Source organism: Podarcis cretensis, assembly GCF_951804945.1.
Source record: "Podarcis cretensis genome assembly, chromosome: 2".
Classification (NCBI taxonomy): Eukaryota; Metazoa; Chordata; class Lepidosauria; order Squamata; family Lacertidae; genus Podarcis; species Podarcis cretensis.
Window position 1 is genome coordinate 124,371,057 of NC_137171.1, and position 27,853 is coordinate 124,398,909.

Here is a 27,853-nt window from a genome sequence, read left to right on the forward strand (position 1 = left end):
GGTCCTGAACCAATTCTGGCTCCCAGGATTCTTGGGAGGAGTCCCTAGGGCCGGGTGAGACCTGGTTTCCAACCTTGTTAAACATCTGCCCCCTCCCAGCAGAGCAAGTGCACAGACTGGCATGTGCCACTCTTGGGAGCAGGAGCTGCATCCAGCCTTGCTCAGCTCAATATTTTTAGGAAGACCAAGCCCCTCCTGCCCTGGCAAGACACTGGGGTGAAGCTGCCATGTCATCAGCAATTTGTGTGAATAATAATAATAATAATAATAACAACAATAATATTTACCTGCCACCCATCTGACTGGGTTTTCCCAGACACTCAGGCCTGCTTCCAGCACATATAATATACAGGGCTGCCTTCAGGTGTCTTCTTAAGGTTACATAGTTACTCATCTCCTTGACATCTAATGGGAGCGTGTTCCACAGGGAGGGGGCCACTACCAAGAAGACCCTCAGCCTGCTTCCCTGTAACTTCTCTTCTTACACTAAGGGAACCGCCTGAAGGCCCTTGGTGCTGGACCTCAGGGTCCAGGCTGAACGATGGGGGTGGAGATGCTCCTTCGGGTATCCTGGACCGAGGCCGTTTAGGGCTTTATAGGTCAGCATCAACACTTTAAATTCTGCTTGGAAACATACTGGGAACCAATGTAGTTCCTTTAGAAGCGGTCATACATGGTTCCAGCAGCCACTCCCAGTCACCAGTCTAGCCTCCGCATTCTGCAGAACACTAAGTGAATGACACAGAAGTTCCTGCAGACTAAAGTTAGAAAAGCTTTAATTGCTACAAATGGTATAAGGAAACATGATATGGAATTAAGGGAAAAGATGGTGTTGACCTGGAATGGTTACAAAATTTCTGGTCTCTCCCCGAGTGCCACGGGCCCTGCTTCAAAGAGAGCTTCTCTAAAGAAAGCACAACCAAAAATCACTCCATTTTGCGTGAATAAGGAAAATGAGGAGGTGGCAAAGAAACAGCAGGAGCCAGATCCTATTCCCAACCTTCTAGGGTCTCTCAGCAGCTCTAATATGAGCAGAAAGAGGTTTGGGGCCCAGCCAGCTCAACTGCTAAAGCATCTCTTGCATTGAGACGTGGGGGCACCTACATGTAATAGCTACTCGGCTGTATTCTGCCCATGCTCTGGGGTTGCAGTTTTCAGGCTTGGGGACAGGATGGTGCCTGGTTTTTGCACCAAGTTCTATCCATAAGCCCCACTGAGTTCAATGGGGTCCACTCTCAAGTCACTACTGTGCGTACCATGCCAGCCTTATAAAGTGGGGTGAGGTGCAAACAGATTAAGTTGGAATCACTGTAGATGTTTCAAATGGGGTTTCTGTTAGGAAGGGGTTGCCCCATTTGTGCTTCTCCAGGAGCAAGGGAATATCTAGGGCAGGAGAATCCCTGCAGGGCCTCTGAGGCTCCCTTTGTTTCTTCCTCTCTCCCAGGTCTCTGCAGCTTGTGGTGGCTTCTCGACTCCTCAAGAAGGATGAAAGAGACTGAATCTGTAAACCTAGCGAGGATGGAAGGGGGAAGATGGACAGTTGACCTGGTCAGGTTGTCTCCTGCATCCCTCCTCACAGCCTCTGAGCGTTCCCTCCCAGGGACCTCCGAGATATCTGGTGAGTCCCAGGGGAGGGGAGATGGGGACATGGAGGGATGGGGCTGGAGAGGTACTGGGGCTTGCTCAGCTTTGGGGTGGGATGAGGCAGGCAGGCGGGTGGAGATGGAGAAGGTGAGCACCTTTTTGGCCTCCTCCACCTGCCTTCCAGCGCCTTTGACATCTGCAGGCAATTTGAGCCAGGAATACGTCACAGCTTCCCGGCCACCGCGATGTATTGGCGCCAGTACTGGGCTCTGAATGCCCTACCAATGTCAGAGAACTCACTGATCCGTCACGCAGCACTAGAAGCCATGATTCTTTAAATTACCTGATCCTAATTTCAGGACTGACTGCAGATGGGGCCTCTGTGTTTCGCCTTTTACTTTTCTTTTAGGAATAACTTTTCCTTTTCTTTTAAAAACAAGGATCATATAGGACTAATATATGATACAAATATGTAGACTGAGTCTTCTCAGTCTTCTCATATGATTCTCAAAACTAGTAGAAGTAATTTGCAGGAATGTCTATAACATATGGTTCATCATTAGTGGTCAGTGTATCAGTTCTGAGTTCATGAATTGGTTTAAACTGGAGGAGGAGAGATAGGAGAAAACAGAGCAACAGAACAAGTCACTGATCCATCGCGCAGCACTCGAAGCTGATCCTAAATTCTTAAACTACCTTATGCTAATTTCAGGATTGACTGCAGATGGGGCGTTCGTGAGTTGCCCCATTATCTTTTCTTTTTGGAATAACTTTTTATGCTTTTAAAAACAAGGATACAATAAATGATACAAATATATAGACTCATTGTTCTCATGTCATTTGTATATCTAAAAACTAGCAGAATAAATTTGCAGGAATAACATGTCGTCCCTTGTTGGTGATCAGTATATGAGTTCTGGGTTCATGAATTGGTATAAATTGAAACAAAAAAGGGTAAACAGCGGAGAACAGAGAACATTCAACTTCGCATAGTCAAATTCCTAGTCAAAAGCTCTTGTTGGGCTTAGATTAAGTGTGAGTAATAGTCATTTTCCATTTTATGTTACCAATTAAACTATCCTTATTTTTCGCTCTATCGGACGCACTTTTCCCCCTCCAGAAATGAAGAGGAAATGTTTGTACGTCCTATGGAGCGAATGCAGGCTGTCGCTGAAGCCTGGAGGGCGATAGGGGTCGGTGCGCAGCGGGGGTTGGCGCTGCACACCCAGGCTTCAGGCTGCTGTCCACGAGCCTTTGGAGCCCGGCGGGAACTCCCGCCACGCTCAGAAGGCTTGTGGATAGCTGCCTCTTCTGGGGGATGGGGTCGCTCAGGCTTCCCCCGCCCCAGCACCGCAGCTAAAAACGAAGCCAAGAGAGCAAGCGGGATCCATCCCGCTCGCTGTCTTGGCTTCTGCCAAAGCCGCCCGCAGCCTTTCCCCGCTGGTGAGTTTGCGTGCGACTAAAGAGGAAGCCAAGACAGCCAGCGGGATGGATCCCGCTCACTGTCTTGGCTTCTTTGCTCTTTGGGGCTGTGAGGGGGAATTATTTTTTCCCCTTTATTTCCCCCCTAAAGACTAGCTGCGCCCTATTGTCCGGTGCACTCTATGGAGCTAAAAATACAGTATACAGAGTTGGTCTCCTCATGAAAATGAGAGGAGATTCAAAGTGAAGAAAGAGATTTAGAAAAGAGTTTAAATTTAGACCAATTTTAGATTGAGGCAACAGCTGATGGGGAGTGTGCAGGGTGAAGATGTTCCTGCTTGTTTCAGAGGAGGCAGGGACGTTGCTGGATCCTGAGAAGAGAGCTTTTTGTAAGGAAGTCAAGGAGGAGAATTGAGGGATCATGGACCCTCTCGTTAAAATTCCCTGTTAGATCATAACATCAATTTTGAAATTCCATGCCTACCTCTATTTCAGGGGTGGCCAACTTCCAAGAGACTGCGATCTGCTTGCAGAATTAAAAATTGGGAGTGATCTACCCCTGTTTTGTAGGGGTTCAGGTCAAAGTTGTTGAGCTTTTATTAGCAACTCACCAAAGGAGTGCTGGGGGGAAAACAGCCTCCAGCCTCGGTTTGTAAGCTCTGTCTTCCATTCTCCAACAATGGAGGGAGGATCCGGGAGGGGGCCAGCGATTGGCTGCGATTGACCAAAACCTTGCAGGGATCTACCAGTAGATAATGATCGACCTGTTGGACACCCCTTTTCTATTTGAAGAACCTCCACTATTTGGATGGAGACCAACAGCATCTGGGATTCTAACATCCACACCGTGAGCCCTGAATGGAGGGATATCAACTGTTTGTGAATATTCTTTGTCTAGTCATGCCTTTTTAAACAATGACCAGGCTTGTCTGAACCACCCAGGCCTTCTTAAATGTGGGCTTGAGAGTTTTTAGGGAAGTTGAAGTAACTTCTGTCAGGTTTGTTGTTTTGGCTTCTGTTTGCATTTGATTGACCAAAGAGATGACTGACCTTGAATATGGGGTGGATTCCAGGATTGAGCCAAATCAAATCTATTCCAGATAAAAGCCAAGCAATATGTCAGTTAATACCAGCCAACAAAGGCAGTGAAAACTATTGTAAGGCCTCACATTTAACTTCAGTCCTTCCTTTATCACAAGCATTCATTAACTTTGTTCAATGATGGATGTGAACCACGTCCCCTTCGCTCTGAGTGAGGTTGGGGTCCGGGGCAGCAATGCAGAGTTAGCACGACTTACCCTAACATGGCAGTGCATTGATGGGGGAGGGCTCAGGTGGTGGGTTTCTTCCTGAGGCGATAATTATCTTTTCTCTTCATTGCAGTTGGTGATGAATGGGAAGGGAAGAACAAGGGGGACCACAACAGAATCCACATATCAGAGAAATCAAATAAATATTCAGAATATGGAGAGAACATCGGCCAGAGCTCCCACTCCACCTCCCATCAACGAAAGAGCTTCATTCGGAGGGATAGCCTCACTTCACATGAAAGAATTCACAGAGGAGAGAAATTGTATCACTGCACAGAATGTGGAAAGAGCTTCAATCGGAAGTATAATCTCACTTCCCATCAAAGAATTCATACGGGGGAGAAACCCTATCAGTGCCTGGAATGTGAAAAGAGCTTCAGTCAAAAGGACAGTCTCACTTTGCATCAAAGAATACATACAGGGGAGAAATCCTATCAGTGCTTAGAATGTGGGAAGCGCTTCAGTCACAGATCATATCTCACTTCCCATCAAAGAATTCATACAGGGGAGAAACCATATCAGTGCTTGGAATGTGAAAAGAGCTTCAGTCACAGGCAGAATCTCACTTCCCATCAAAGAATTCATTCAGGGGAGAAACCATATCAGTGCTTGGAATGTGGAAAAAGCTTCAGTCAGAGGCAGGATCTCACTTCCCATCAAAGAATTCATACAGGGGAGAAACCATATCAGTGCTTCGAATGTGGGAAGAGTTTCAGTCACAGACATCATCTCACTTCCCATCAAAGAATTCATACAGGGGAGAAACCCTTTCAGTGCTTGGAATGTGGAAAGAGCTTCAGTCGAAAGGACAGTCTCACTTTGCATCAAAGAATACATACAGGGGAGAAATCCTATCAGTGCTTAGAATGTGGAAAGAGCTTTAGTCACAGATCACATCTCACTTCCCACCAAAGAATTCATACAGGGGAGAAACCCTATCAGTGCTTCGAATGTGGAAAGAGCTTCAGTCAGAGCACCCATCTCGCTTCCCATCAAAGAATTCATACAGGGGAGAAACCCTATCAGTGCTTGGAATGCGGAAAGAGTTTCAGTCAAAAGAACACTCTCACTTTGCATCAAAGAATTCATACAGGGAAGAAACCTTTTCAGTGCCTGGAATGTGGGAAGAGCTTCAGTAGGAGCACCCATCTCACTTCCCATGAAAGAATTCATTCAGGGGAGAAATCCTTTCAGTGTTTGGAATGTGGAAAAAGCTTCAGTCACAGCCACAGTCTCACTTCCCATCAAAGAATTCATACAGGGAAGAAACCATATCAGTGCTTCGAATGTGGGAAGAGCTTCAGTCACAGCACCCATCTCACTTCCCATCAAAGAATTCATACAGGGGAGAAACCCTATCAGTGCTTGGAATGTGGGATGAGCTTCAGTCAGAGCAGCAGTCTCACTTCGCATCAAAGAATACATACAGGGGAGAAACCCTATCAGTGCTTGGAATGTGGGAAGCGCTTCAGTCACAGATCATATCTCACTTCCCATCAAAGAATTCATACAGGGGAGAAACCCTATCAGTGCTTGGAATGTGGGACGAGCTTCAGTCAGAGCAGCAGTCTCACTTCCCATCAAAAACTTCATAAAGGAGAGAAACCACATCAGTGCTTGGAATGTGGGAAAAGTTTCAGTCAAAGCCCCCATCTCATAATCCATAAAAGAATCCATACAGGGGAGAAACCATACCAGTGCTTGGAATGTGGGAAGAGTTTCAGTCACAGACATCATCTCACTTCCCATCAAAGAATCCATACAGGGGAGAAACCATATCAGTGCTTCGAATGTGGGAAGAGTTTCAGTCAGAGAGCACATCTCGCTTCCCACCAAAGAATCCATACAGGGGAGAAACCCTATCAGTGCTTGGAATGTGGAAAGAGCTTCAGTCACAGCCGCAGTCTCGCTTCCCATCACAAAATTCACACCAGAGAGAAATCTTCTTAGTGTTCGGAATGTGGGAAGAGCTTCAGTCAGAGTGCCACTCTTATGGCCCACCAAATAATTCATACAGGGTTGAAAGCATATCAGCGCATGGAATGTAGATAAAATTTCCCTCGTAAAAAAGTCAATTCAAGAACTCACAGCATGGTGAATAATAGAATGGTAGATTCGGAATCTAGTCCAACACCTGCCAACGCAGAAAAAACTCATTTGATGGCCATCCAACGTCTTCTTAAATACCTCCAATGGAGGATAGTCCTTTCTCTTCTGAGGGAGTTCCTTTTCACTGCTGGCTCTTACTATCAGAAAGTTCTTCCTGCTCTTTAGGAGACATCTCTTTTTGTGTTGCTTGAATCACCTCTTCAGATTCCTTCATGACCTTGAGAAGGACTTCTGTATGTCTGAGAATGTCCAGGGGATTGGACCATGCTCTATATTCGGGGGGAAACCCATGAAGAGGAGTCCGATATAGGGCTTAAGTCATCTAGGCATTGGTCAGATTGTCATAATTACAGACATACTTACTGGTTTGGACGGAAGTGATTCTTATTCCAGGGGAAGTGGTGACCCTGAGATTACAGGTGCTCTCACCAATATTGTCCAAACGTCCAGTAAAACCTTGACACAGCAGACCGAATGTTTACCCGCTGAGGTTGATGTATTGGGAGGTTAGGTTTAGGGCCGTGTGGTATTGCTTCATTGTATGTGGGGTCCCTATAAAGGGAACTTCTTCCTCTAGGTGGGAGGGAGACTGGTCAATTTACCATCAGTTGAATGCAACATTTAAGTCAGATTTTTTTAAACGGATTTGCAGAACAAAACTCACAGTTTGAAAGGGAGTTATTAGGCTCCTGGGTTAAAATATTATCTAAATGTTACTTGGGTGGGATACAAAGAATGAAATGATAAAATCATGAATGAGAAGCTGGGCCAGAGATGTAGGACAAAACATTGGCTTTGTTTTATGGGAACAACTGTGGAAAGTAAATTTAAGGTTTACAGCTAGCTACATGCTAAGGGAAAACTTCATGAAGATGATGCAGAGGAGTCAAGATCATCAAGGGTCTGAAACCAAGCCTTATGAGGAGGGCTTGAAGGAACGGGGGGGGGGCGTATCTATTTCAAGTGAAGTTTGCCGAAATCTACGCTTGCGACATGGGCTGTCATACGTCCAGATTTTCCCGGACATTTCAGCAATTTCTGCCCAGACACTGCTTACAATTCTGGATGTATGGCAACCATATCTGTATACAGTGGTACCTCGGTTTAAAAACAGCTTAGTTCCTGAACAACTTTGAACTCAAATGCTGCAAACCTGGAAGTCAGTGTTCCAGTTTGCAAACTTTGCTTCGGAAGCCGAACGTGCTCCTGAGCTTCTGTTTTCACTGTTCCGCTGCTAATTTGCGACCCCCCCCCCATTGTAATCAAAGCCTTCCGTTTCCAGTTGCAGTGTTCTGAGGTGATACTTGGAGCTTTTATTTGGTGCTTTTGTTTTTGCTAAAAGTAATTGCGTTTTTATTTGGCTTTTTCGTTTTTGTGACTGTGGCTTGTTCTCTGTTTTTGATTGATTGTGTGACTGCGGCAATGCATAAAAGCCCCATCCAAACAATGTCTAACATCAGTGCAGGTAAGAAAAAATAATAATTTTAATTTTAATCTAATGTACTGTCTTCTTTCTTTTATAGTACAGTACATTGATTATTGCTTTCATTTTATGGATCAATGATCTCGTTAGATAGTAAAATTCATGTTAAATTGCTGTTTTAGTTGTTTTTAAAAGTCTGGAATTGATTAATCTGTTTTGCATTACTTTCTTTTTTAAAAAAAATTATTCAATTTTTTACATACATATATTATCTTCTTACAGTTTTTAAATTTGCTGTACAATTTTTTCCCTCCCCTCCTCCCCCCCCCCCATACTCATTGGAAGGGTTCAAACAATTATCCTCAGCCACGGGCATAGCGTCTTTAGTTTCCACCGAATGTCTTTTGTTCCAGTAGTTTTTATCCATTCAAGATAGGGGTTCCCTCTGTTCCTTATCGTGATGGACTTGACCTTCCACATTGTTTCCTGTGACATGACTGCGACAGTGTCCGACGAAATAAGTTCAAACAAATAACTATTCCATGCCTCTACTGTCCATTTTCCTCTCTCTTTCCAACCTAAAGCTATCGTTGCCTTTCCCGCTAATATCATAGCTTTGAAGGTAAACTGGTCTCCTTTCTCTATTGCCATGTTTCCAAGTATACCCATTGTCATGAAATCAAAATCTATTGAAAGCTTCAATAGAATTGCATTGGCTTTTTTAGCTGCCGCGTCACACTGAACGCTTCCCTTTAAAAATTTCATTAATAACCTTTAGGATTTTTTTCCATAATTCCTTTACCTCTGGGAATTCCCAGTACATATGAGAAAACCATCCCTTGTCTTGTTTACAGTGCCAACAGCTAGAATTCAATCCTGCTACCATATTAGCAAGCTGGGCTGGAGTTCTGTACCATTTTAGAAAGATTTCAGCGCTCTAAATTTGCTTACTTTAATCTCATCTGTTCCTTTCATTATCCTTTCAACCGTTGCTTCGCTAACTTGTTCTTCCTTCCTCCACATCTTTTGAATAAGTTGGGTTGTCTGTTCATTTGTTTGTATAGTTCCTCTACTGGCTCTTCTAAACTCCGACTTCCTGTCTCTTGGACTTTGGAAATTTTGTTGTATAGTCCTCCAATTTTTAACCAATATTGGTTACCTATATTCTCTATTACTTCCTGCAATGACTTTTAAGGACTCTCCTCTATACATACCTTTAACTATATGATATCCCTTAGCGTTTAGACTTCCCCACCATTTGGGATTATCTGTTACCTCATAAATCCTTTCTAAGGATGCACTTAGAGAAATCCTTTTTAACCATAAAGGTTACATAATCTCAGCTCGTTACAAACAGTGAAGATACCAGGTAGCCTGACATCTGGCTTGTTGATAGGGGATCAAATACTTATTTCACTCACTGTAATACACAGCAATCTCTGACTTTTGTCTTCTGGGTTTCTGGGGGTTTTCCTGTTGTTATTCCATCTCTCACAGCTACAATAAACCTACCATTAAAATTACGGACTGTTCATTTCTTTGTCAGAGGGCAAAGGGGCAAATTTAGCTGGGGATCAAATACTTGCCCCCCTCACTGTACCTTCATCACTTTAATACATACCGTATTTTTAGCTCCATAAGATGCACCTGACCATAAGGCGCACCTAGTTTTTAGAGGGGGAATGCAAGAAAAAAAAAACATAATTTAAACGGAGCGCTGAGCAGAGCCTGTACGCATCCCAGGCTCTGCTCAGCGCTCCCTTTCACGAGCTGCGTGGAGCGTATGTGTGTCGCTTGCAGGCTTTTCCCCTTCTCCCTCCTCGGGGAAAAGCCCCCAAGAGCCACACACACACACTCTGCGCAGCTCTTTAAAGGGAGCGTGGCTCTTGGGCGCTTTTGCAAGAGGTAGGGGAAGTGAGAAAGCCATGCTCTCCCTTCCCCCACCTCCCGCGAAAGCCATGGATTGCCGTGCGAAGCCGGCGCAGGGGAGCGGGATGAAGGCTCCCCGCTCCCCCGCGAAGACTTCACGCGGCTAAGCCGGAAGCTAGAACAGCGAGAGGGAGCACTGCGCAGTGCTCCCTCTCGCTGTTCTGGCTTCTGGGGTAGCCCGCAGGCCTGCATTTGCTCCATAGGATGCACATGAAGTGAAGGCCCAAGACAGGAGTTGATCATCATGTGAGCTGCGCACAGGTGGGCTGAAGCGAGCTGCCGGCTAGCCTGCAAGCTAGGCAGATACATTTTGGGCTGTGACCTTTACACATCTTCCAGTCCCGAGATCGTGGGGTGGTACAAGGTTATTTTGGCACCTGTTTCCACAGCGTCATTTTCCCCTTGCACAGTGTATGACGAAGGAGACAAAAGGTCTCCGGGACAAAGGTTACAGACAGGACACTGCAGACTGCTGAGACCGCAAAAGGTCAGACAGAGGGAACGATGTTCAGACAGCTGTGGCTTGTCTGAGGGGGAGTATGCTACGTACCCCAGGGTCACGCGTGCAGGCAGACTGTGGCTGCTTGCTGGTGGGGAAGTGTGCTCCCTCCGGACCCCACTCACCACTCCGCGATATCCCTACACGCACACACATTTCCCCTTTTTAGGAGGGGAAAAGTGTGTCTTATAGAGCAAAAAATACGGTAGCTAAACAAATTTACATATGAACACCACTACATTGTATGCACTCCGTACATTTAAAATTGCTTTTATCCTTTGAGTTTTTTGATGTGAAGGAGTGAACCCTGAGTGAAATACTTTCCACACTCCATACATTTAAATGGGTTTCCCCGTTTGTTGATGTTTTGCATGGGTTCTATTATCAGTGAAAGTCTCTCCCTGTGTGAGTTTGTTGATGCAAAGTAAGCTGTGCCTTCTAACAAACTCTCCATACATTTAAATGGTTTATACCCTGTGTGAGTTTGTTGATGCAAAGTAAGCTGTGCCTTCTAACAAACTCTCCATACATTTAAATGGTTTATACCCTGTGTGAGTTTGCTCATGTGAACTAAGGCTTGACTTCACATTCCACACATTCAATTTGTTTCTCTCCCGTGTGAGTTCATTGATGTACTCTTAAGTGATCGACTTTGACTAAACCCCTTTTCACACGCCATACATTTAAATGTGAATTTGTCTGGTGTATAGTAAGGTTTTATTTCAATCTGAACTATGTTTCACACGTCAAACAACCCTAGAATAAAGCAGTTTCCTGAACACTGAACAGGTCCTTTATGGATCAAAAAGGAACAATTATGTAAATATACAACCTGAGGCCACTGTGGGTACAAGGATGGGGCTGCATATGTGGGGCTGGAGCTGTGTGTCTTGTATTTCTCTTTATTTTTGCACATTTTTAATGCCAATACAAAAATTAAATAAAAATTTAAAAGGTATTGGTATGCCAGTGATCTATATTGGAATCATAGAATCTACTGTCAAACAGCTCTTACTGCCAGAAAGTTTTTCCGTATGTTTAGTCGGAATCTCCTTCCCTAAAACATGAAGCCATTGGTTTGAGTGAGTCCTTGTTAACTCTTTTTGTTAACCCATTTCCTACCTCAAGTAGTTGGGAGGGAGGGGAAGGTTCATCTCCAAGGTGGATTCTTTAAAGTTTATAAAGGCTTAGCCGAATCCTTTGCTATTCAATCTCAGAAATCACGTGTTGGTGTCCCTGTGTCAATTCTCTGAGAGCATGCAAGACGGGGGCACCGTCGGAAGCCATTTCAACACGCCACGACATGACCGGCTTCTCTCCCCCCCGTGGTTCCTTTGATGGCTCTTTAGCTTATACTTATCGTGAAACCTCTTCCCGCACTCGGGGCACTGATACGGCTTTTCCCCCATGTGCATTCTCTGGTGTGTGAGAAGGCGCGATTTTTCGTAAAAGCTCCTGCTGCATTCCAAGCAGTTGTAGGGTTTGTCTCCTGCGTGAATCCTCTGGTGCAACTTCAGGTTGGACGTCCGATGGAAGCTCTTCCCGCACACCGAGCACCGATACGGTTTCTCCCCTGTGTGGAGCCCTTTGTGGGAGGTCAGCTGCGAGCGCCAAATGAAGCTCTTGCCGCACACCAGGCATTTATGAGGCTTGTCCTTTGAATGAATTAACTGGTGCGGGTTCAGGCCCGACTTGTCGCAAAAGTTCCGGTGGCACACAGAACAGCTGTAGGGTTTCTCTCCCGTGTGTTTCCTTAGGTGGGCAGTGAGGCTTGTGTTCCGACTGAAGCTCTTCCCGCACTCGGAGCAGTGATACGGCCTCTCTCCCGTGTGGGTTCTCTGATGTGATGTGAAGTTGGCACGCTGCCGAAGGCTCTTTCCGCACACTGAGCACTGATACGGCTTTTCGCCCGTGTGGATTGTCTGATGAGTACCGAGGTGTGCGCTCTGCCTAAAGCTCACCCCGCACTCCAAACATCTGTGTTGCTTCAGACTCGTGTGGATTCTCCTATGAACACTGAGATCTGATTTGTAGCTGAAGTGTTTCCCACACACGGGGCAGATATTCCTTTTCTTTCCCTTGGGATTGTGTTCCTGAACTGGAACTTCGTGGAGGTTAATCCCTGGCCAATATGTCTTCTTGCCTTCCTCTGCTGGGTTTTTCTTCTGCTTATTCTCTCCTCCTGGAGTCCTGAAGTTCTCTTCCATCTCCTGAATCTTGCTTCCCCCTACTGGCCTGGCATATTGGTCTCCATGTTTCTCATCCCCCCCCAACACCTGCTGAAATCAGACAGAGAAACCTGGTAAGAGCACAGCAGGAGAAAAGAACATTATTATTATTATTATTATTACCCTGCCCTTCACCCAAAGATACCATGGTAGGTTACAGAAATTAAAACATTTAAAAAGTTTAATACAACTAACAATCACAGGAATAAGGAGGATCCTTAAAAAATACAGCAAACCCACAATTTACGCTCACTTTATTTGCACAAGCGACTGAAAAATAAGCAAATTTGAAAGATGCAGGGGGAAATTTGGAGATGGTTCTGTCTGAGAGCACGGCCACTCCTCAACTGGCGGGAAAGCTAAAAAGCAGGGAACGTGCGCTCCCACCCAGAAACATGCACTTGCACCAAAAGGACTTTGCTTGCACCGAAAGGCTCTCTCCCTCTCTAAGCAAGCTTCCTACCTTCCACAGCCAGCGAAGGAATTCAAAGCCAGCACCGGTTGGCTTCACGGTTTTAAGAACCGCTTCAACCACAAGAACATGCACACGTCCGGGGAGGCTGCATGTGAGCGCAAGGAGGAGTCAAATACATCTCCTCCTGAGCCCTTAAAACACTGGATAAACAACAAGGGATATGTGCCGGAACAAGTTATCCATGGGGGGAAATGCCTGAATAAAGTCTGACCGATGGGGAATTTGGTGTGAGTCTCCAGCCTTGACCCCCCAGAGGAATTTCTCCCACAAGGATACAGGTCAAGAGGAGTCCAAGTCTTGCTGAACTACCTCAAGTCAGAGCGCAGAGGGGATTGATTCTTACCCAGAGAGGCCACATTCCAAGAGTTCTCCAAGGTGACTTCTCCATGCAGGGATTTCTGAGTAGGGTGCTGAGTAGGGCCCACTCCTTGTTGCTGAAATACACGGCCACATCCTCGAAGGTCACCAGATCCTGGAAGGGGAAGCAGACATCCCTTAGGAACAGAGGACCCAAGGAACGGACTCCCTCAGGAGATGGGTGGCCATCTTTCAATTTAGTTGAAATTCCTGCATTGCATGGGATTGAACTAGATGACCTTTGGGGATGCCTGCCAACTCTACAACACATCCAAAGTTATAAGGTTCCCATGAGTCTCTGGACTTTCCCCTCCATGGGTTCTGTTGTTAAAACTTTTCTACTGCATCTTTTTTTTTTTTTTAATAATCCAAATTTATATAACTCTGTTGTGTCCATAGTTCTCGTTACATTACAAGTGTTATTGTAGTCCCACTAACATTTTGAAAGGCTTCAAGGTAAATTATAATTTTCCCTCATTCCTTATTAAAGTTTTGGTCTTCCTGGTTCCTAAGCTTTCCAGTCAGTTTTGCTATTTCAGCATAACCCATCAACTTAATTTGCCATTCTACTCTGGTAGGGACTTTATCTTCTTTCCATCTCTGGGCTAACAACATCTTTAGATTTAGGGGAGCTAGTCTCAAACGTTTGTTGGGGGAGACCTAGGGTTTTTTTTGGGGGGAGGTATTTGTCCTGTCTGCACGCTTCTTATGATGGAGGACCGCTGTAGCCAGCCCCAACGACACGTTCTCAAGATGGAGAGTGAGGGAACAGCTGCAGTCGCCTGCGGTTCCTGCACAATGTTTGCCATCTTGCCAAAGGTTGTAGGCAGCTTTACCTGCAGCAATTGCATGTTGATTGCCCTCTTAAAAGACAAAGTCCAGCAACTGGAGGAACGTGTGGCTACGCTCCAAAGAATTAGAGAGCTGGAGCTCTTCTTGGAAGCAACAGAGAACACCGTCTTCACCAAGGAGGAGACAGGGGACTCCCCTGAGAAGGAGGCTAGTTCACCAACACAGGAGCCAAATATATGGAAAAACGTGACTCAAAGAAGTAGGAGGCCCAGGGTTCGCTCTGATTGTTTAGAAATACACAGTCGCTTTGAGGTCCTCTCCCCTAGCATGGAAGACGAAGAGCAGACTCCATTTGAGGATCTCTCCCTCGTTACAGTCGATCAGATATATGAAGACGAGCAGCAAAGTCAGTCCTCAGGGAATGTGCAGGCAACCTTGGAACGGACAGCTCACGGAAGAACCCCGACCAAACCTAAGAGGAGGCGTGTAGTGGTGATAGGGGATTCCCTACTGAGGGGAACAGAAGCAGTGATCTGTGGGCCTGACAAGATGTCTCGAGAAGTGTGCTGTCTCCCCGGGGCTAAGATCCAAGATGTAACTGAACGACTGCAAGGAATCATAAAACCCACTGACAAATACCCCTTCCTCTTGGTTCATGTGGGAACCAATGACACTGCAAGCAATAGCCTCCAGAAGATCAAAAGGGACTATGAGGCTCTGGGCAGGAAATTGAAGCAATTAAATGCGCAAATTGTCATCTCATCTGTCCTCCCAGTTGAACGACGTGGCCCAGGGAGAGAAAGAAAAATAGTGGAAGTGAACAGCTGGCTTCGCAAATGGTGTAAACAGGAACGGTTTGGATTCTTAGATCACGGACTGGAGTTTCTTGAAGAGGGACTTCTGGCAAGCGATGGGTTGCACCTCACAACGGTTGGGAGAAATGTTTTTGCCAAAAATCTCAGAAACCTCATCAGGAGGGCTTTAAACTGACTAATGTGGGGGAGGGAGACAGTGCTCCTGAAGGTAGGAGTCTATCAATTGATGAAGATGATCATCCAAACGTCATAGACCAAATGGAGCAAACAGCACGCAGACCTAGTGGTGGGAGGAAAAAATCCTTAAATAAGAGACACGGGGGAATGATTAATGGACTTCAATGTCTGTACACTAATGCGCAAAGCATGGGAAATAAACAAGATGAGCTTGAGCTCTTGGTACAGCAAACTAAATATGACATAATAGGCATCACTGAAACCTGGTGGGATAAGTCCCACGACTGGAATGTAATAATGGAGGGATACAATCTATTTCAGAGAAACAGACCAGACAAGAAAGGAGGAGGAGTGGCGTTATATGTCAGGGATGTGTATACCTGTGAAGAGATCCAAGATTTAGAAGCTCAAAGCCAAAGTGAGAGCATTTGGGTCAAAATTAAGGGAGAGAAGAATAACAGGGACCTCGTTGTGGGAGTTTACTATAGATCCCCAAGCCAAACGGAGGACATAGATGATGCCTTCCTGGAACAGATGGCCAAGCATGCAAAAGGAAGGGAGATAGTAGTAATGGGGGACTTCAATTACCCGGATATTTGCTGGATGTCAAACTCAGCCAAGAGCATAAGGTCAAACAGATTCCTCACTGGCCTTGCAGACAACTTTGTTGTCCAGAAAGTGGGAGAAGCAACAAGAGGAACAGCCATTTTAGCTCTGGTCCTAACCAATGTTGATGACCTGGTTAGTGGGGTAGAAGTGGAAGGATCATTAGGCGCGAGTGATCATGCTCTTCTGAAGTTTACTATACAGCGGAAAGGAGCAGCCAAGCATACTAGGACTCAATTTCTTGACTTTAAGAAAGCCGACTTCATAAAACTTAGGGAAGTGCTGAGTGAGATCCCATGGACAGTAATACTAAAAGGAAAGGGAGTTCATGATGGCTGGGAGTTTGTTAAGAGGGAGATAGTAAAAGCACAACTTCAGGCAATACCAATGAGACGGAAACATGGAAGGTGCCTAAAGAAGCCAGGGTGGCTATCTAAAGAACTTTTAACTGAGTTAAGATTAAAAAAGGATGTGTACAAAAAATGGAAAAGGGGGGAAACCACCAAAGAGGAATTCAAACAAATAGCCAGCACGTGTAGACACAAAGTCAGAAAAGCTAAAGCACAGAATGAACTCAGGCTTGCTAGAGAGGTTAAAAGCAACAAAAAAGGCTTTTATGGGTAGGTTCGTAGCAAAAGGAAGAACAAAGAAACAGTGGGGTCACTCAGAGGAGAAGATGGTGAAATGCAAACAGGGGACACAGAAAGGGCTGAACTCCTCAATGCCTTCTTTGCCTCAGTCTTCTCCGATAAAGAAAACAATGCCCAACCTGAAGAATTTGGAGCAAATGATTCAGCAGAGGAAACACAGCCCAGAATAACTAAGGAGATAGTACAAGAATACTTGGCTAGTTTAGATGTATTCAAGTCTCCAGGGCCAGATGAACTGCATCCAAGAGTATTAAAAGAACTGGCAGATGTGATCTCAGAACCACTGGCAGTCATCTTTGAGAATTCCTGGAGAACAGGTGAAGTCCCGGCAGACTGGAGGAGGGCAAATGTTGTCCCTATTTTCAAAAAGGGGAAAAGAGAGGACCCAAATAATTACCGCCCAGTCAGTCTGACATCAATACCAGGGAAGATTCTGGAGCAGATCATTAAGCAAACAGTCTGTGAGCACCTAGAAAGGAATACTGTGATCACCAATAGTCAGCATGGATTTCTGAAAAATAAGTCATGTCAGACTAACCTGATCTCGTTTTTTGACAGAATTACAAGTCTGGTAGATGAAGGGAACGCAGTGGATGTAGCCTACCTTGATTTCAGCAAGGCATTTGACAAGGTGCCCCATGATATTCTTGTAAAGAAGCTGGTAAAATGCGGTCTTGACTATGCTACCACTCAGTGGATTTGTAACTGGCTGACTGACCGAACCCAAAGGGTGCTCATCAATGGTTCCTCTTCATCCTGGAGAAGAGTGACTAGTGGGGTGCCACAGGGTTCTGTCTTGGGCCCGGTCTTATTCAACATCTTTATCAACGACTTGGATGATGGACTCAAGGGCATCCTGATCAAATTTGCAGATGACACCAAACTGGGAGGGGTGGCTAACACCCCAGAGGACAGGATCACACTTCAAAACGACCTTGACAGATTAGAGAACTGGGCCAAAACAAACAAGATGAATTTTAATAGGGAGAAATGTAAAGTATTGCACTTGGGCAAAAAAAATGAGAGGCACAAATACAAGATGGGTGACACCTGGCTTGAGAGCAGTACATGTGAAAAGGATCTAGGAGTCTTGGTTGACCACAAACTTGACATGAGCCAACAGTGTGACGCGGCAGCTAAAAAAGCCAATGCAATTCTGGGCTGCATCAATAGGAGTATTGCATCTAGATCAAGGGAAGTAATAGTGCCACTGTATTCTGCTCTGGTCAGACCTCACCTGGAGTACTGTGTCCAGTTCTGGGCACCACAGTTCAAGAAGGACACTGACAAACTGGAACGTGTCCAGAGGAGGGCAACCAAAATGGTCAAAGGCCTGGAAACGATGCCTTATGAGGAACGGCTAAGGGAGCTGGGCATGTTTAGCCTGGAGAAGAGGAGGTTAAGGGGTGATATGATAGCCATGTTCAAATATATAAAAGGATGTCACATAGAGGAGGGAGAAAGGTTGTTTTCTGCTGCTCCAGAGAAGCGGACACGGAGCAATGGCTCCAAACTACAAGAAAGAAGATTCCACCTAAACATTAGGAAGAACTTCCTGACAGTAAGAGCTGTTCGACAGTGGAATTTGCTGCCAAGGAGTGTGGTGGAGTCTCCTTCTTTGGAGGTCTTTAAGCAGAGGCTTGACAACCATATGTCAGGAGTGCTCTGATGGTGTTTCCTGCTTGGCAGGGGGTTGGACTCGATGGCCCTTGTGGTCTCTTCCAACTCTATGATTCTATGATTCTATGATCTGCACAGCTGTTGTCACACACACTAAAAAGTCTTTTCTGCTCCCTTGGAATTTCAGCACCTACAATTCCTAATAGAAAAGCCTCTGGGTTTTTTTTTTGAACTTTTAGAACAGGAGGGTAGTAATTATAAATTGCAGAGCTTTGAGAAATTAAAGGATAAAGTGAGAGATTGGCTCCACTATTACCAAATAATGGAGGTCTATAAGATGGATAAGAAAATTGGCTTCCAGGTGGAAAAATCAAAATTAGAAACAGAACTGTTAGAACCCAATACTAAGAATTTGTCAAAAATGTATAACTTGCTGTTGAAATGGAATACACAGGATGAAACGGTTAAGTCAGCTATGATTAAGTGGGCACAAGATATTGGTCATAACATTATGTTTGCTGACTGGGAAAGGTTGTGGACCACCGGTATGAAATTTACGGCGTGTAACGCCTTGAGAGAGAATATTATGAAAATGATTTATAGGTGGTACATGACCCCAGTCAAGCTTGCAAAAATTTACCACTTATCAGATAACAAATGTTGGAAATGTAAAGAAAATGAAGGTACATTCTTTCACCTCTGGTGGACATGCCCAAGGATGAAGGCTTTCTGGGAAATGATATATAATGAAATGAAAAAGATGTTTAAATACACTTTCCTGAAGAAACCAGAGGCCTTTCTCCTGGGTATGGTCAGTCATGTGGTGTTAAGGAAGGACAGAACTTTGTTTTTATATGCAACAACAGCAGCAAGGATCCTTATTGCAAAGTATTGGAAGACACCAGATCTACCCACTCTGGAAGAATGGCAGATGAAGATGGCAGATTACATGGGACTTGCAGAGATGACGGGCAGAATCCGAGACCAGGAGAAAGAGACAGTGGAAGAAGACTGGAAGAAATTCAAGGACTATCTTAACAAATACTATAAGATTAAAGAATGTTAGATTGACATGGACTAAAAAACATTGTGGTTTTCAGAGACATTAGAGTAAGAAAAGGAATGGAATTTATAAAAAATTTGGGGAAATAAGGGAATGGAGTTGCTGATGGGATAATGAAACTAGAATACAATACGGTGAGGTATGAGGAAGTCGGGGAAATTAGGTTGTGAAATTAAGTTTTAAAATTATACTTGTTTTTTTTGTTTGTGTTTGTTTTCATTGTAGTTGTTTTGTATTTGTATGTTTGTATTGGAAAGTTTAGGGACGCGGGTGGCGCTGTGGGTAAAAGCCTCAGCGCCTAGGGCTTGCCGATCGGAAGGTCGGCGGTTCGAATCCCCGCGGCGGGGTGCGCTCCCGCTGCTCGGTCCCAGCGCCTGCCAACCTAGCAGTTCGAAAGCACCCCCGGGTGCAAGTAGATAAATAGGGACTGCTTACTGGCGGGAAGGTAAACGGCGTTTCCGTGTGCTGCGCTGGCTCGCCAGATGCAGCTTTGTCACGCTGGCCACGTGACCCGGAAGTGTCTCCGGACAGCGCTGGCCCCTGGCCTCTTGAGTGAGATGGGCGCACCAACCCCAGAGTCTGTCAAGACTGGCCCGTACGGGCAGGGGTACCTTTACCTTTACCTTTATTGGAAAGTTTAATAAATATCATTAAAAAAAGAAAAAGAAAAGCCTCTGGGTTTTTATTCTGGTAAAAGTTATTTTAAACATTTTTTCCAGTTCATTGTATATCATTTCCCAGAATGCTTTTATTATCTTACACTTCCACCACATATGATAAAAGGTGCCTTCTTTTTCTTTACATTTCCAACAGGTATTTGTACCTACGGTTCTACATTCTATGCAGCCCTTCATATGAGAAATACTGGGTTATGCTTGGGGGGCTCATAACACAGGCAAAACGCCCCCCCCCCCCGTGTGCCCCCCATGTCCTTAAACAGTTATTTCCCTTGTTGCAAAGGGTTAGATAAATACTTGATACCTTCAAGGTGTGCTCAAAAATCACAAACACAGCAATGAAGAAAAAGAAAGTAAGATTTATTGCTGACAGCAATAAGACCCAGCGGAAATTGGTTTCCAAAGACTGGGTGTGGAGCTCTGATACTTTGGATTTACAGTGGTACCACGGGTTAAGAACTTAATTTGTTCTGGAGGTCTGTTCTTAACCTGAAAATGTTCTTAACCTGAAGGACCACTTTAGCTAATGGGGCCTCCCGCTGCTGCTGCGCCGCCAGAGCACGATTTCTGTTCTCATCCTGAAGCAAAGTTCTTAACCCGAGGTAATATTTCTGGGTTAGCGGAGTCTGTATTCTGAAGCGTCTGTAACCCAAGGTACCACTGTATATCCCTTTTTCCAAACAGCATTAAACATTACATATTCATAAATTGCAGCAAAATCAAACCAATGAGCTTGGACACAATGCTTCCTAAATCCTCCTATGTCCATTTACAGATCACTTCTGCTTTTTTCCATATATGTACTCAGGATATTACTAATTGCTTCTACCTTATTATCAGCGAGCAAGCGGGGAAAAATCCCCTTTTGGCAGGCAAAGCCAAAATCCCCCCTTTTGTTATCAAGAAAAAGAAGAAGGAGTCTCAAAGTGGCTAACATTCTCCTTTCCCTTCCTCCCCCACAACAAACACTCTGTGAGGTGAGTGGGGCTGAGAGACTTCAGAGAAGTGTGACTGGCCTAAGGTCACCCAGCAGCTGCATGTGGAGGAGCGGAGACGCGAACCCGGTTCACCAGATTACGTGACTACCACTCTTAACCACTACACCACACTGGCTCTCAACCAGTGTGCAGACATCTGCGTAAGATGGAAAGTACCCAACTTCAGACATCCTGCTTTGTCAGGTCATGGTGACCATCTCATGAGCATGAGGAACATTCCTTACAGATTGCAAACGCAGCTAAATATATTTCTGTTTTCTGCAAGCACAGCAGCAAAAGAGAGACGGCATTTGATTCTTAGCATTTAGGCACTTTTAGCATTAAGCATTTTTAAGATACATGACAGCATATGAGGCACAAGGGTATACCTGTTATACCTTCTTTGGGTAACTTTGCCACACCCTACCTGAGCTGGCTGTACATCTGCCGCTTCCACGCCACCACAAAAATGGGGCATTTCCAGGGGCATGCAGGACATCCCTCGGGACCCTGCGAGGTGGCAGAAACAGAACGTTGAAAGCAGGCTGGGACTCTGGGAGAGGCTGGGCACAAAACACAGGCACTCGATAGGGAAAGACGGCCTGAGCACATGTGATGAAAAAGTTGGTTTTGCTGGACAGGTTGGATGCAACAAGCATTTATTTTTTCCCCTGCCAGCAAATAGTTAACAAATGGCAGCCTCTGATTGGCCGTGGTTCCAGGAGGGAGAGTTTAAAAGGAGAGGATTTGAGAAGAGGCAGTTAGTTGAGGAGGTTGAAACAAAATTTAAAAATTTCTTAAAGAAGGCTGATCGCCGAAGAATGGATGCTTTTGAATTATGGTGCTGGAGAAGACTCTTGAGAGTCCCATGGACTGCAAGAAGATCAAACCTATTCATTCTTAAGGAAATCAGCCCTGGAAGGACAGATCGTGAAGCTGAGGCTTCAATACTTTGGCCACCCCATGAGAAGAGAAGACTCCCTGGAAAAGACCCTGATGTTGGGAAAGATGGAGGGCACAAGGAGAAGGGGATGACAGAGGAGAGATGGTGGGACAGTGTTTGACCATTGATGAGCATGAGTTTGACCAAACTGCGGGAGGCAGTGGAAGACAGGAGTGCCTGGCGTGCTCTGGTCCAGGGGGTTACGAAGAGGTGGACACGACTAAACGACTAAACAACAACAAGCACCTTAGAGACCAACTAAGTTTGTTATTGGTATGAGCTTTCATGTGCATGCACACTTCTTCAGAAAGCTGATACCAATAACAAACTTAGTTGGTCTCTAAGGTGCTACTGGAAGAAATTTTTTATTTTGTTTCGACTACGGCAGACCAAAACGGCTACCTACCTATATTGAGAGGGTTGGTTGAGGTGAGCTGGAATTGAGGTTGGAGAGGCTGGGAGATAGGTAAGGAGACAGGTTAGGGGGCAGGTTGTGGTATAAAGAGTGAATGGGAGGAAGAGTTGGTTCTGGAAAAACAACTTCCACTCTGAGCATATTGTGAAGGACAGAGTGTGGTGTCCTGTAGATGGAACAGACCAGAATTTTACAGGGAGGCAGAGGTTGAGACAAGAGAAGTAGGAGCTGGAAAGGAACAGCCTACTCGGGACTCAAATCTAGTCTGGAGGGGAGAGATTCTTCTAAGGAAAGGAGGAAACTCCCAAACCCAGTGAAGGCTTTGTGTGTGTGTGTGTGTGTGTGTGTGTGTGTGTGTGTGTGTGTGTGGAGAGCCCTTAGGTCTATTACCTAAAGTACAGTAACTCAGGAGCAGGATTGTTAAAGGGGGTGGATAACTGAAAGAAACTATCACCGTATAAAGGAACCAAACCCTTTAGGCAAAAACGACTGAGAATGAATTAGAGTGAAACCGCACTTATACCAAAAGGGCAGAAGCATATCTATTAGGAATTTTGAATAAGGACATTCCCAATGACAAAAGTAACATATTTCTGTATGCAACAACGGCAGCGAGGATGTTGGCAGCCAGTCATTGGAAAGAAAATTATATCCCAACAAAGGGGGAATGGATAAGTAAACTTTGTGAGTACCTGGAGTTAGCAAAATTGACGGATTTAATAAGGCATAAATCAAAAATTATAATTCAGAAACAATAGAAATGTTTAAATGATTATTTATACAAGCAGGGCTCAAATACGAAAGTTTGGTTGCGGCGGGGTGCGCTCCCGCTGCTCGGTCCCAGCGCCTGCCAACCTAGCAGTTCGAAAGCACCTCCGGGTGCAAGTAGATAAATAGGGACCGCTTACCAGCGGGAAGGTAAATGGCGTTTCCGTGTGCGGCTCTGGCTCGCCAGAGCAGCGATGTCACGCTGGCCACGTGACCCGGAAGTGTCTCCGGACAGCGCTGGCCCCTGGCCTCTTAAGTGAGATGGGCGCACAACCCCAGAGTCTGTCAAGACTGGCCCGTACGGGCAGGGGTACCTTTACCTTTTAGACTAACCTTGTGAAGAACATAAAGATTTGATTGATTATGAAAGAATTTAAGGAAGGGAAATGACTGAAGGACAGATGTAAATTCGAGCAAGATAACTAAGAGACATGCAGTGAATGCGGTGGAAGTCTTTTAAAATATTTTAACTAAGATTATATACTGTAGTGTTTGAAGCAAGAATTTGTTAATATTTTCCTTTTTTTTCTTCTGTCTGCTTTCTTATAACTTTTCTTCTTTTTCTCTTGGAAAATATGTATATAAGGGTGTTTACAGTGCTATGTATCGTTTTTTGTTCTTTTTGTTGTCTTTTTACTGAAAAAAAATTGATAAAAAATTATTAATTTAAATAAAAAAATGTGAAACTGCACTGTATTCCTGAAGTAACCTGAGTTGAGTCTATTTGTGTTTATTTACTATCTTGCCTTAAATAGATCTTTATTGCTTATTTAAAGAAAACCTGTCTGAGACTCCAACCTACTAGCTACCCCCTCACAAAGGTCCCGGGGAGCAGGATACTCTGGGCTAGAATTTTAAGGGGAAAGGGAAATAAACCTTCGGGTAAAGGGTTGTTCAGTGAGGTGGGGTCAATTTATCTGAGTGAGAGCAGGCCAAACAGTAGGAGCGCATGGCGCCAATCCTGGCTGACTGCATTAGTTTCCGGGCTGGTTTTGACCTATAAAGACTTTGACCTATAAAGACCACAACACCTCAAGGCCAGCCTTGGGTATAGCTGGTGCCATATTTTACTTTGGCTTTAAGGCCTTCGTTTAAAGGGTTTTTAGGCTTCTTTCAGTGGGGCAGAAACTGTAAGACCTGTATTTTATTTTGTATTGATGTGTGCGCTTTTCAGTTTTATATTGATTGCTATTATTGTAATTGCTTTTAGCATTTCTACCGTGCTGGAAAGTTGCTTTGCATTATTATTTCACGAGTAGAGCGACCAAGAAACACTACTATTATTACAATTAACAATAATAATATTCAGTGTGTGCTACTATGCTTTGCTTTGTGGGGGTGTCATTGTTAATTTTAATTCCAACTATTTATTTGATTCCATGTATGAAACTTCCCATAACATATCTCAAAAGCCACTTCACAATAAATTAGTAACAACCCTCCCCCTTTCAAAAAATAGTAAAAAGATGACAATATCACACAACTTCACAACAGCTGCAATAATAGGAAAGCAATTGTGGATTTGGGGTTTTTAATTTGTTCTCAAGTTATAGTTTATGTATTTTAAGTTGTCGTTAAGTTGCACCAAAATTCAATTTGTAAAACAGAAAATAAAATTGCACAGCTTCACATATAAAAATAATTATGAGAAACTTCTTTAAAAAACACACACACACATTTAAAAACACTTTCATATGTAAAAACAATTTCAAATCTGATGCCATTACAAACTGGAATAACACCCCCCCCCCTTTATAAGACCTGTTGTTATTTCTCAGTTTCATTGGAAGCTGCTTTGAGATGGCCATGGAATTAAGCACTATACCAAATATAGGGGGCATCAGAGGGAGAAAACAGAGAAGGAGAAGGAAGAGGAGAGCTGATACAAAATCCTGCAGTTCTGAAGCCCAAAGTGTTATGTAGTGAAGTTTCACCCTGGGCCAGCAGGGGGATACTGTATATAGTTTTCACTTAGGTCTGTAGATAGTTTTCACTCAGGTCCACGTCAGTTATTTTAGGCGGGAAACTCTGGGTTGTTGTTGCTACAATGTTGACAGCCGGCTGCCTATAAAAGCAGGCCAGCTGAGCTGTTTGCTGTTCAGTTCTGTCCAGCTTGCAAGTAAAGAGCTGCTCTGGAGAGATCGCTGTGTCGTCTGCTATGTTCGCCCACAACTTAACACAAAGGATCCTCCCTTACCCAATGAATCATTCCGACTTTGTACCTCCTGGGAGATGCCCCACGAGAGGGGCTTTGAACAACGGTCAGTTGGGTCCTTCTCTGACTTGCGGGAATCAACGGCCACATCTAAGGACAGGCTTTGCACCTGAAACAGAAGCAAAGCACCCAGACAGGGAACAGGGAGAGGAGGCTAGGAAGGACAAACCAAGCAATGGATTCTCGCCCTCCTCCCTCAAGTCTTCTGGCAAAACTCTATTGCAGAAACCAGTGGAGCTGTGAGGCGGAAAGAGGACCTTCTCCGTGGCTCTAGTAAATGTTGTTAAGGCATAATCCCATTTAAAGATTGTGTGTATTCCCGCGCTGGGACTTCCGGGTGAAGAACGAATAACCAATCTATACCTGTATTAAGAACATAAGGGCCTGCTGGATCAGGCCAACGGCACATCAAACCTTATGAGGTATGGTTAATAATAATAATAATAATAATAATAATAATAATAATAATAATAATAAATTTATTATTTATACTTCGCCCATCTGGCTGGGCTTCCCCAGCCACTCTGAGCGGCTTCCAACAAAATATTAAAATACAGTAATGCATCAAACATTAGAAGCTTCCCTAAACAGGGCTGCCTTCAGATGTCTTCTAAAAATCTGGTAGTTGTTCTTCTCTTTGACATCTGGTGGGAGGGTGTTCCACAGGGTGGGCGCCACCACTGAGAAGGCCCTCTGCCTGGTTCCCTGTAACTTGACTTCTCTCAGTGAGGGAACTGCCAGAAGGCCCTCAGCGCTGGACCTCAGTGTCCAGGCAGAATGATGGGGGTGGAGTCGCTCCTTCAGGTATACTGTGCCGAGGCCGTTTAGGGCTTTAAAGGTCAGCACCAACACTTTGAATTGTGCTTGGAAATGTACTGGGAGCCAATGTAGGTCTTTCAAGACCGGTGTTATGTGGTCTTGGCAGCCACCCCCAGTCACCAGGCTAGCTGCTGCATTCTGGATTAGTTGTAGTTTCCGGGTCACCTTCAAAGGTAACCCCACATAGAGCACATTGCAGTACTCTAAGCGGGAGATAACCAGAGCATGCACCACTCTGGCAAGACAGCCTGCGGGCAGGTAGAGTCTCAGCCTGCGTATCAGGTGGAGCTGGTAGACAGCCGCCCTGGACACAGAATTGACCTGCACCTGCATGGACAGCTGTAAGTCCAGAATGACTCCCAGGCTGTGCACCTGGTCCTTCAGGAGCACAGTTACCCCATTCAGGACCAGGGAGTCCTCCACACCCGCCCACCTCCTGTCCCCCAAAAACAGTACTTCTGTCTTATCAGGATTCAACCTCAACCTGTTAGCCGCCATCCATCCTCCAACCGCCTCCAGACACTCACACAGGACCTTCACCGACTTCACTGGTTGAAGGAGCTGGGTACGTTTAGCCCAGAAAAGAGGAGATATGATAGCCATCTTCAAATATCTCAAGGGCTGTCACATGCAGGGAACAAGCTGGTTTTCTCCTGCTCTGGAGGGTAGGACTCGAACCCATGGCTTCAAGTTACAAAAAGTGAGATTCCGACTAAATCTACGGGGGGAAATTCTGACAGTTAAGAGCTGTTTGACAGTGGAACGGTTTCCCTCGGGAGGTGGTGGACTCTCCTTCCTTGTAGGTTTTTAAGCAGAGGTTGCGTGGCCAACTATCATGGATGCTTTATCTGAGATTTCTGCATTGCAGGGGGGTTGGACTAGAAATAAGCCTTTCTCAACCTGTGGGTCCCCAGATGTTGTTGAACTACAACTCCCATCACCCCTAGCTAGCAAGGCCAGAGCTCAGGGATGATGGGGGCTGTAGTCCAACAACATCTGGGGACCCACAGGTTGAGAACTGCTGGGCTAGAATAAGCGTGGGAGGTCCCTTCCAATTCTACAGTGGGAAACCAGCAAGCTAGACCGAAGAAGCACAAGAACACTCTCCTCTGCTGCGGTTTCCAGAAACTGGTATTCAGAACCATGGCTGCCTTCTCAGTTCCTTGGAACTGCCTGGATGATTGAGGTGGGGATAACCCTCTCACCTGCCTCTCTTCCTGCCTCCTCTCTTCTGTCTGGCTCAGGAGGAAGCCTTCGGCCAAGGCCACCGCCTGCGAACTCCACTCCACTCCACACTCCCTGACCCAGTTCTCCATCTCCAGGGGAAGGACAGCCAGGAACTGCTCCAAGACCACCAGGTCCAGGATCTGGGCTTTGGTGAGCCTTTCTGGCTTCAGCCACAGATGGCAGAGACTGTGGAGTCGGCTGCAAAAGTCTCTGGGCCCCTCAGCCTCCTGGAGGCCAAACTCCCTGAACCGCTGGCGCCGAACGTCTGTGCCGGCTTCTCCTGAACTTAGGATCTTCTTCACCATTCCTTCCCAGAATCCTCCACTGCTCCCAGTCTTGGTGGCACCAGGGTCTCCTCCTGCTCTGTCCGAAAGATCCATCTTGGACCTGTGGGGAGAGGCCTCCTGCTTACTCCCAGAAGTTCAATGAGGGACGTTAACTACAGTGTTTCCCAACCTTGTGCCTCCAGCTGTTTTTGGACTACAATTCCCATCATCCCTTGCCACTGGTCTTGCTAGTCAGGGATGATGGGAGTTGTAGTTCAAAAACAGCTGGAGGCACAAGGTTGGGAAACACTGCGTTAACAGACAGCTTCCAAGCAAGCTGAATGTTTCCAGCTGTCAACCTGAGAAAATCTCCCCTCCAGAAACAAACAGGAAGAACCAGAGATCGAGAGAACCTTGCACCATGCCCTTGTTCAGAAACATTCTTCCCCTGTCTCTCTTTCCCGTGGACGTAACTCCGTTGGTTAGA

At 45.3% G+C, this 27,853-nt stretch overlaps 3 protein-coding genes across 6 annotated transcripts in view; 1 reads left to right on the forward strand and 2 right to left on the reverse strand.

Annotated features, from left to right (window-relative positions):
- LOC307206494 (uncharacterized protein) overlaps nucleotides 1–9,371 on the forward strand; it is a 49,639-nt gene extending 40,268 nt beyond the window's left edge. For all 4 annotated transcript variants that reach the window (XM_079959821.1, XM_079959822.1, XM_079959824.1 and 1 more), the window contains 2 exons: nucleotides 1,445–1,618; nucleotides 4,390–9,371. In XM_079959821.1, coding sequence (XP_079815947.1) covers nucleotides 1,445–1,618; nucleotides 4,390–6,266 — 2,051 coding nt within the window. In that variant the 3' untranslated portion in view covers nucleotides 6,267–9,371. The remainder of the gene's footprint in view (nucleotides 1–1,444; nucleotides 1,619–4,389) is intronic.
- LOC307208944 (uncharacterized protein) overlaps nucleotides 1–27,853 on the reverse strand; it is a 196,683-nt gene that overhangs the window by 31,436 nt on the left and 137,394 nt on the right. The gene's annotated exons all lie outside the window — the stretch shown is intronic.
- LOC307209017 (zinc finger and SCAN domain-containing protein 31-like) lies at nucleotides 13,329–27,462 on the reverse strand. Its single transcript, XM_079964099.1, has 4 exons — nucleotides 27,079–27,462; nucleotides 25,062–25,163; nucleotides 21,141–21,223; nucleotides 13,329–13,451 (listed from the first exon to the last, which is right to left on the reverse strand). The coding sequence occupies exons 1-4, from the start codon at nucleotides 27,403–27,405 to the stop codon at nucleotides 13,442–13,444; spliced, it is 522 nt and encodes a 173-aa protein (XP_079820225.1). The 5' UTR covers nucleotides 27,406–27,462; the 3' UTR covers nucleotides 13,329–13,441.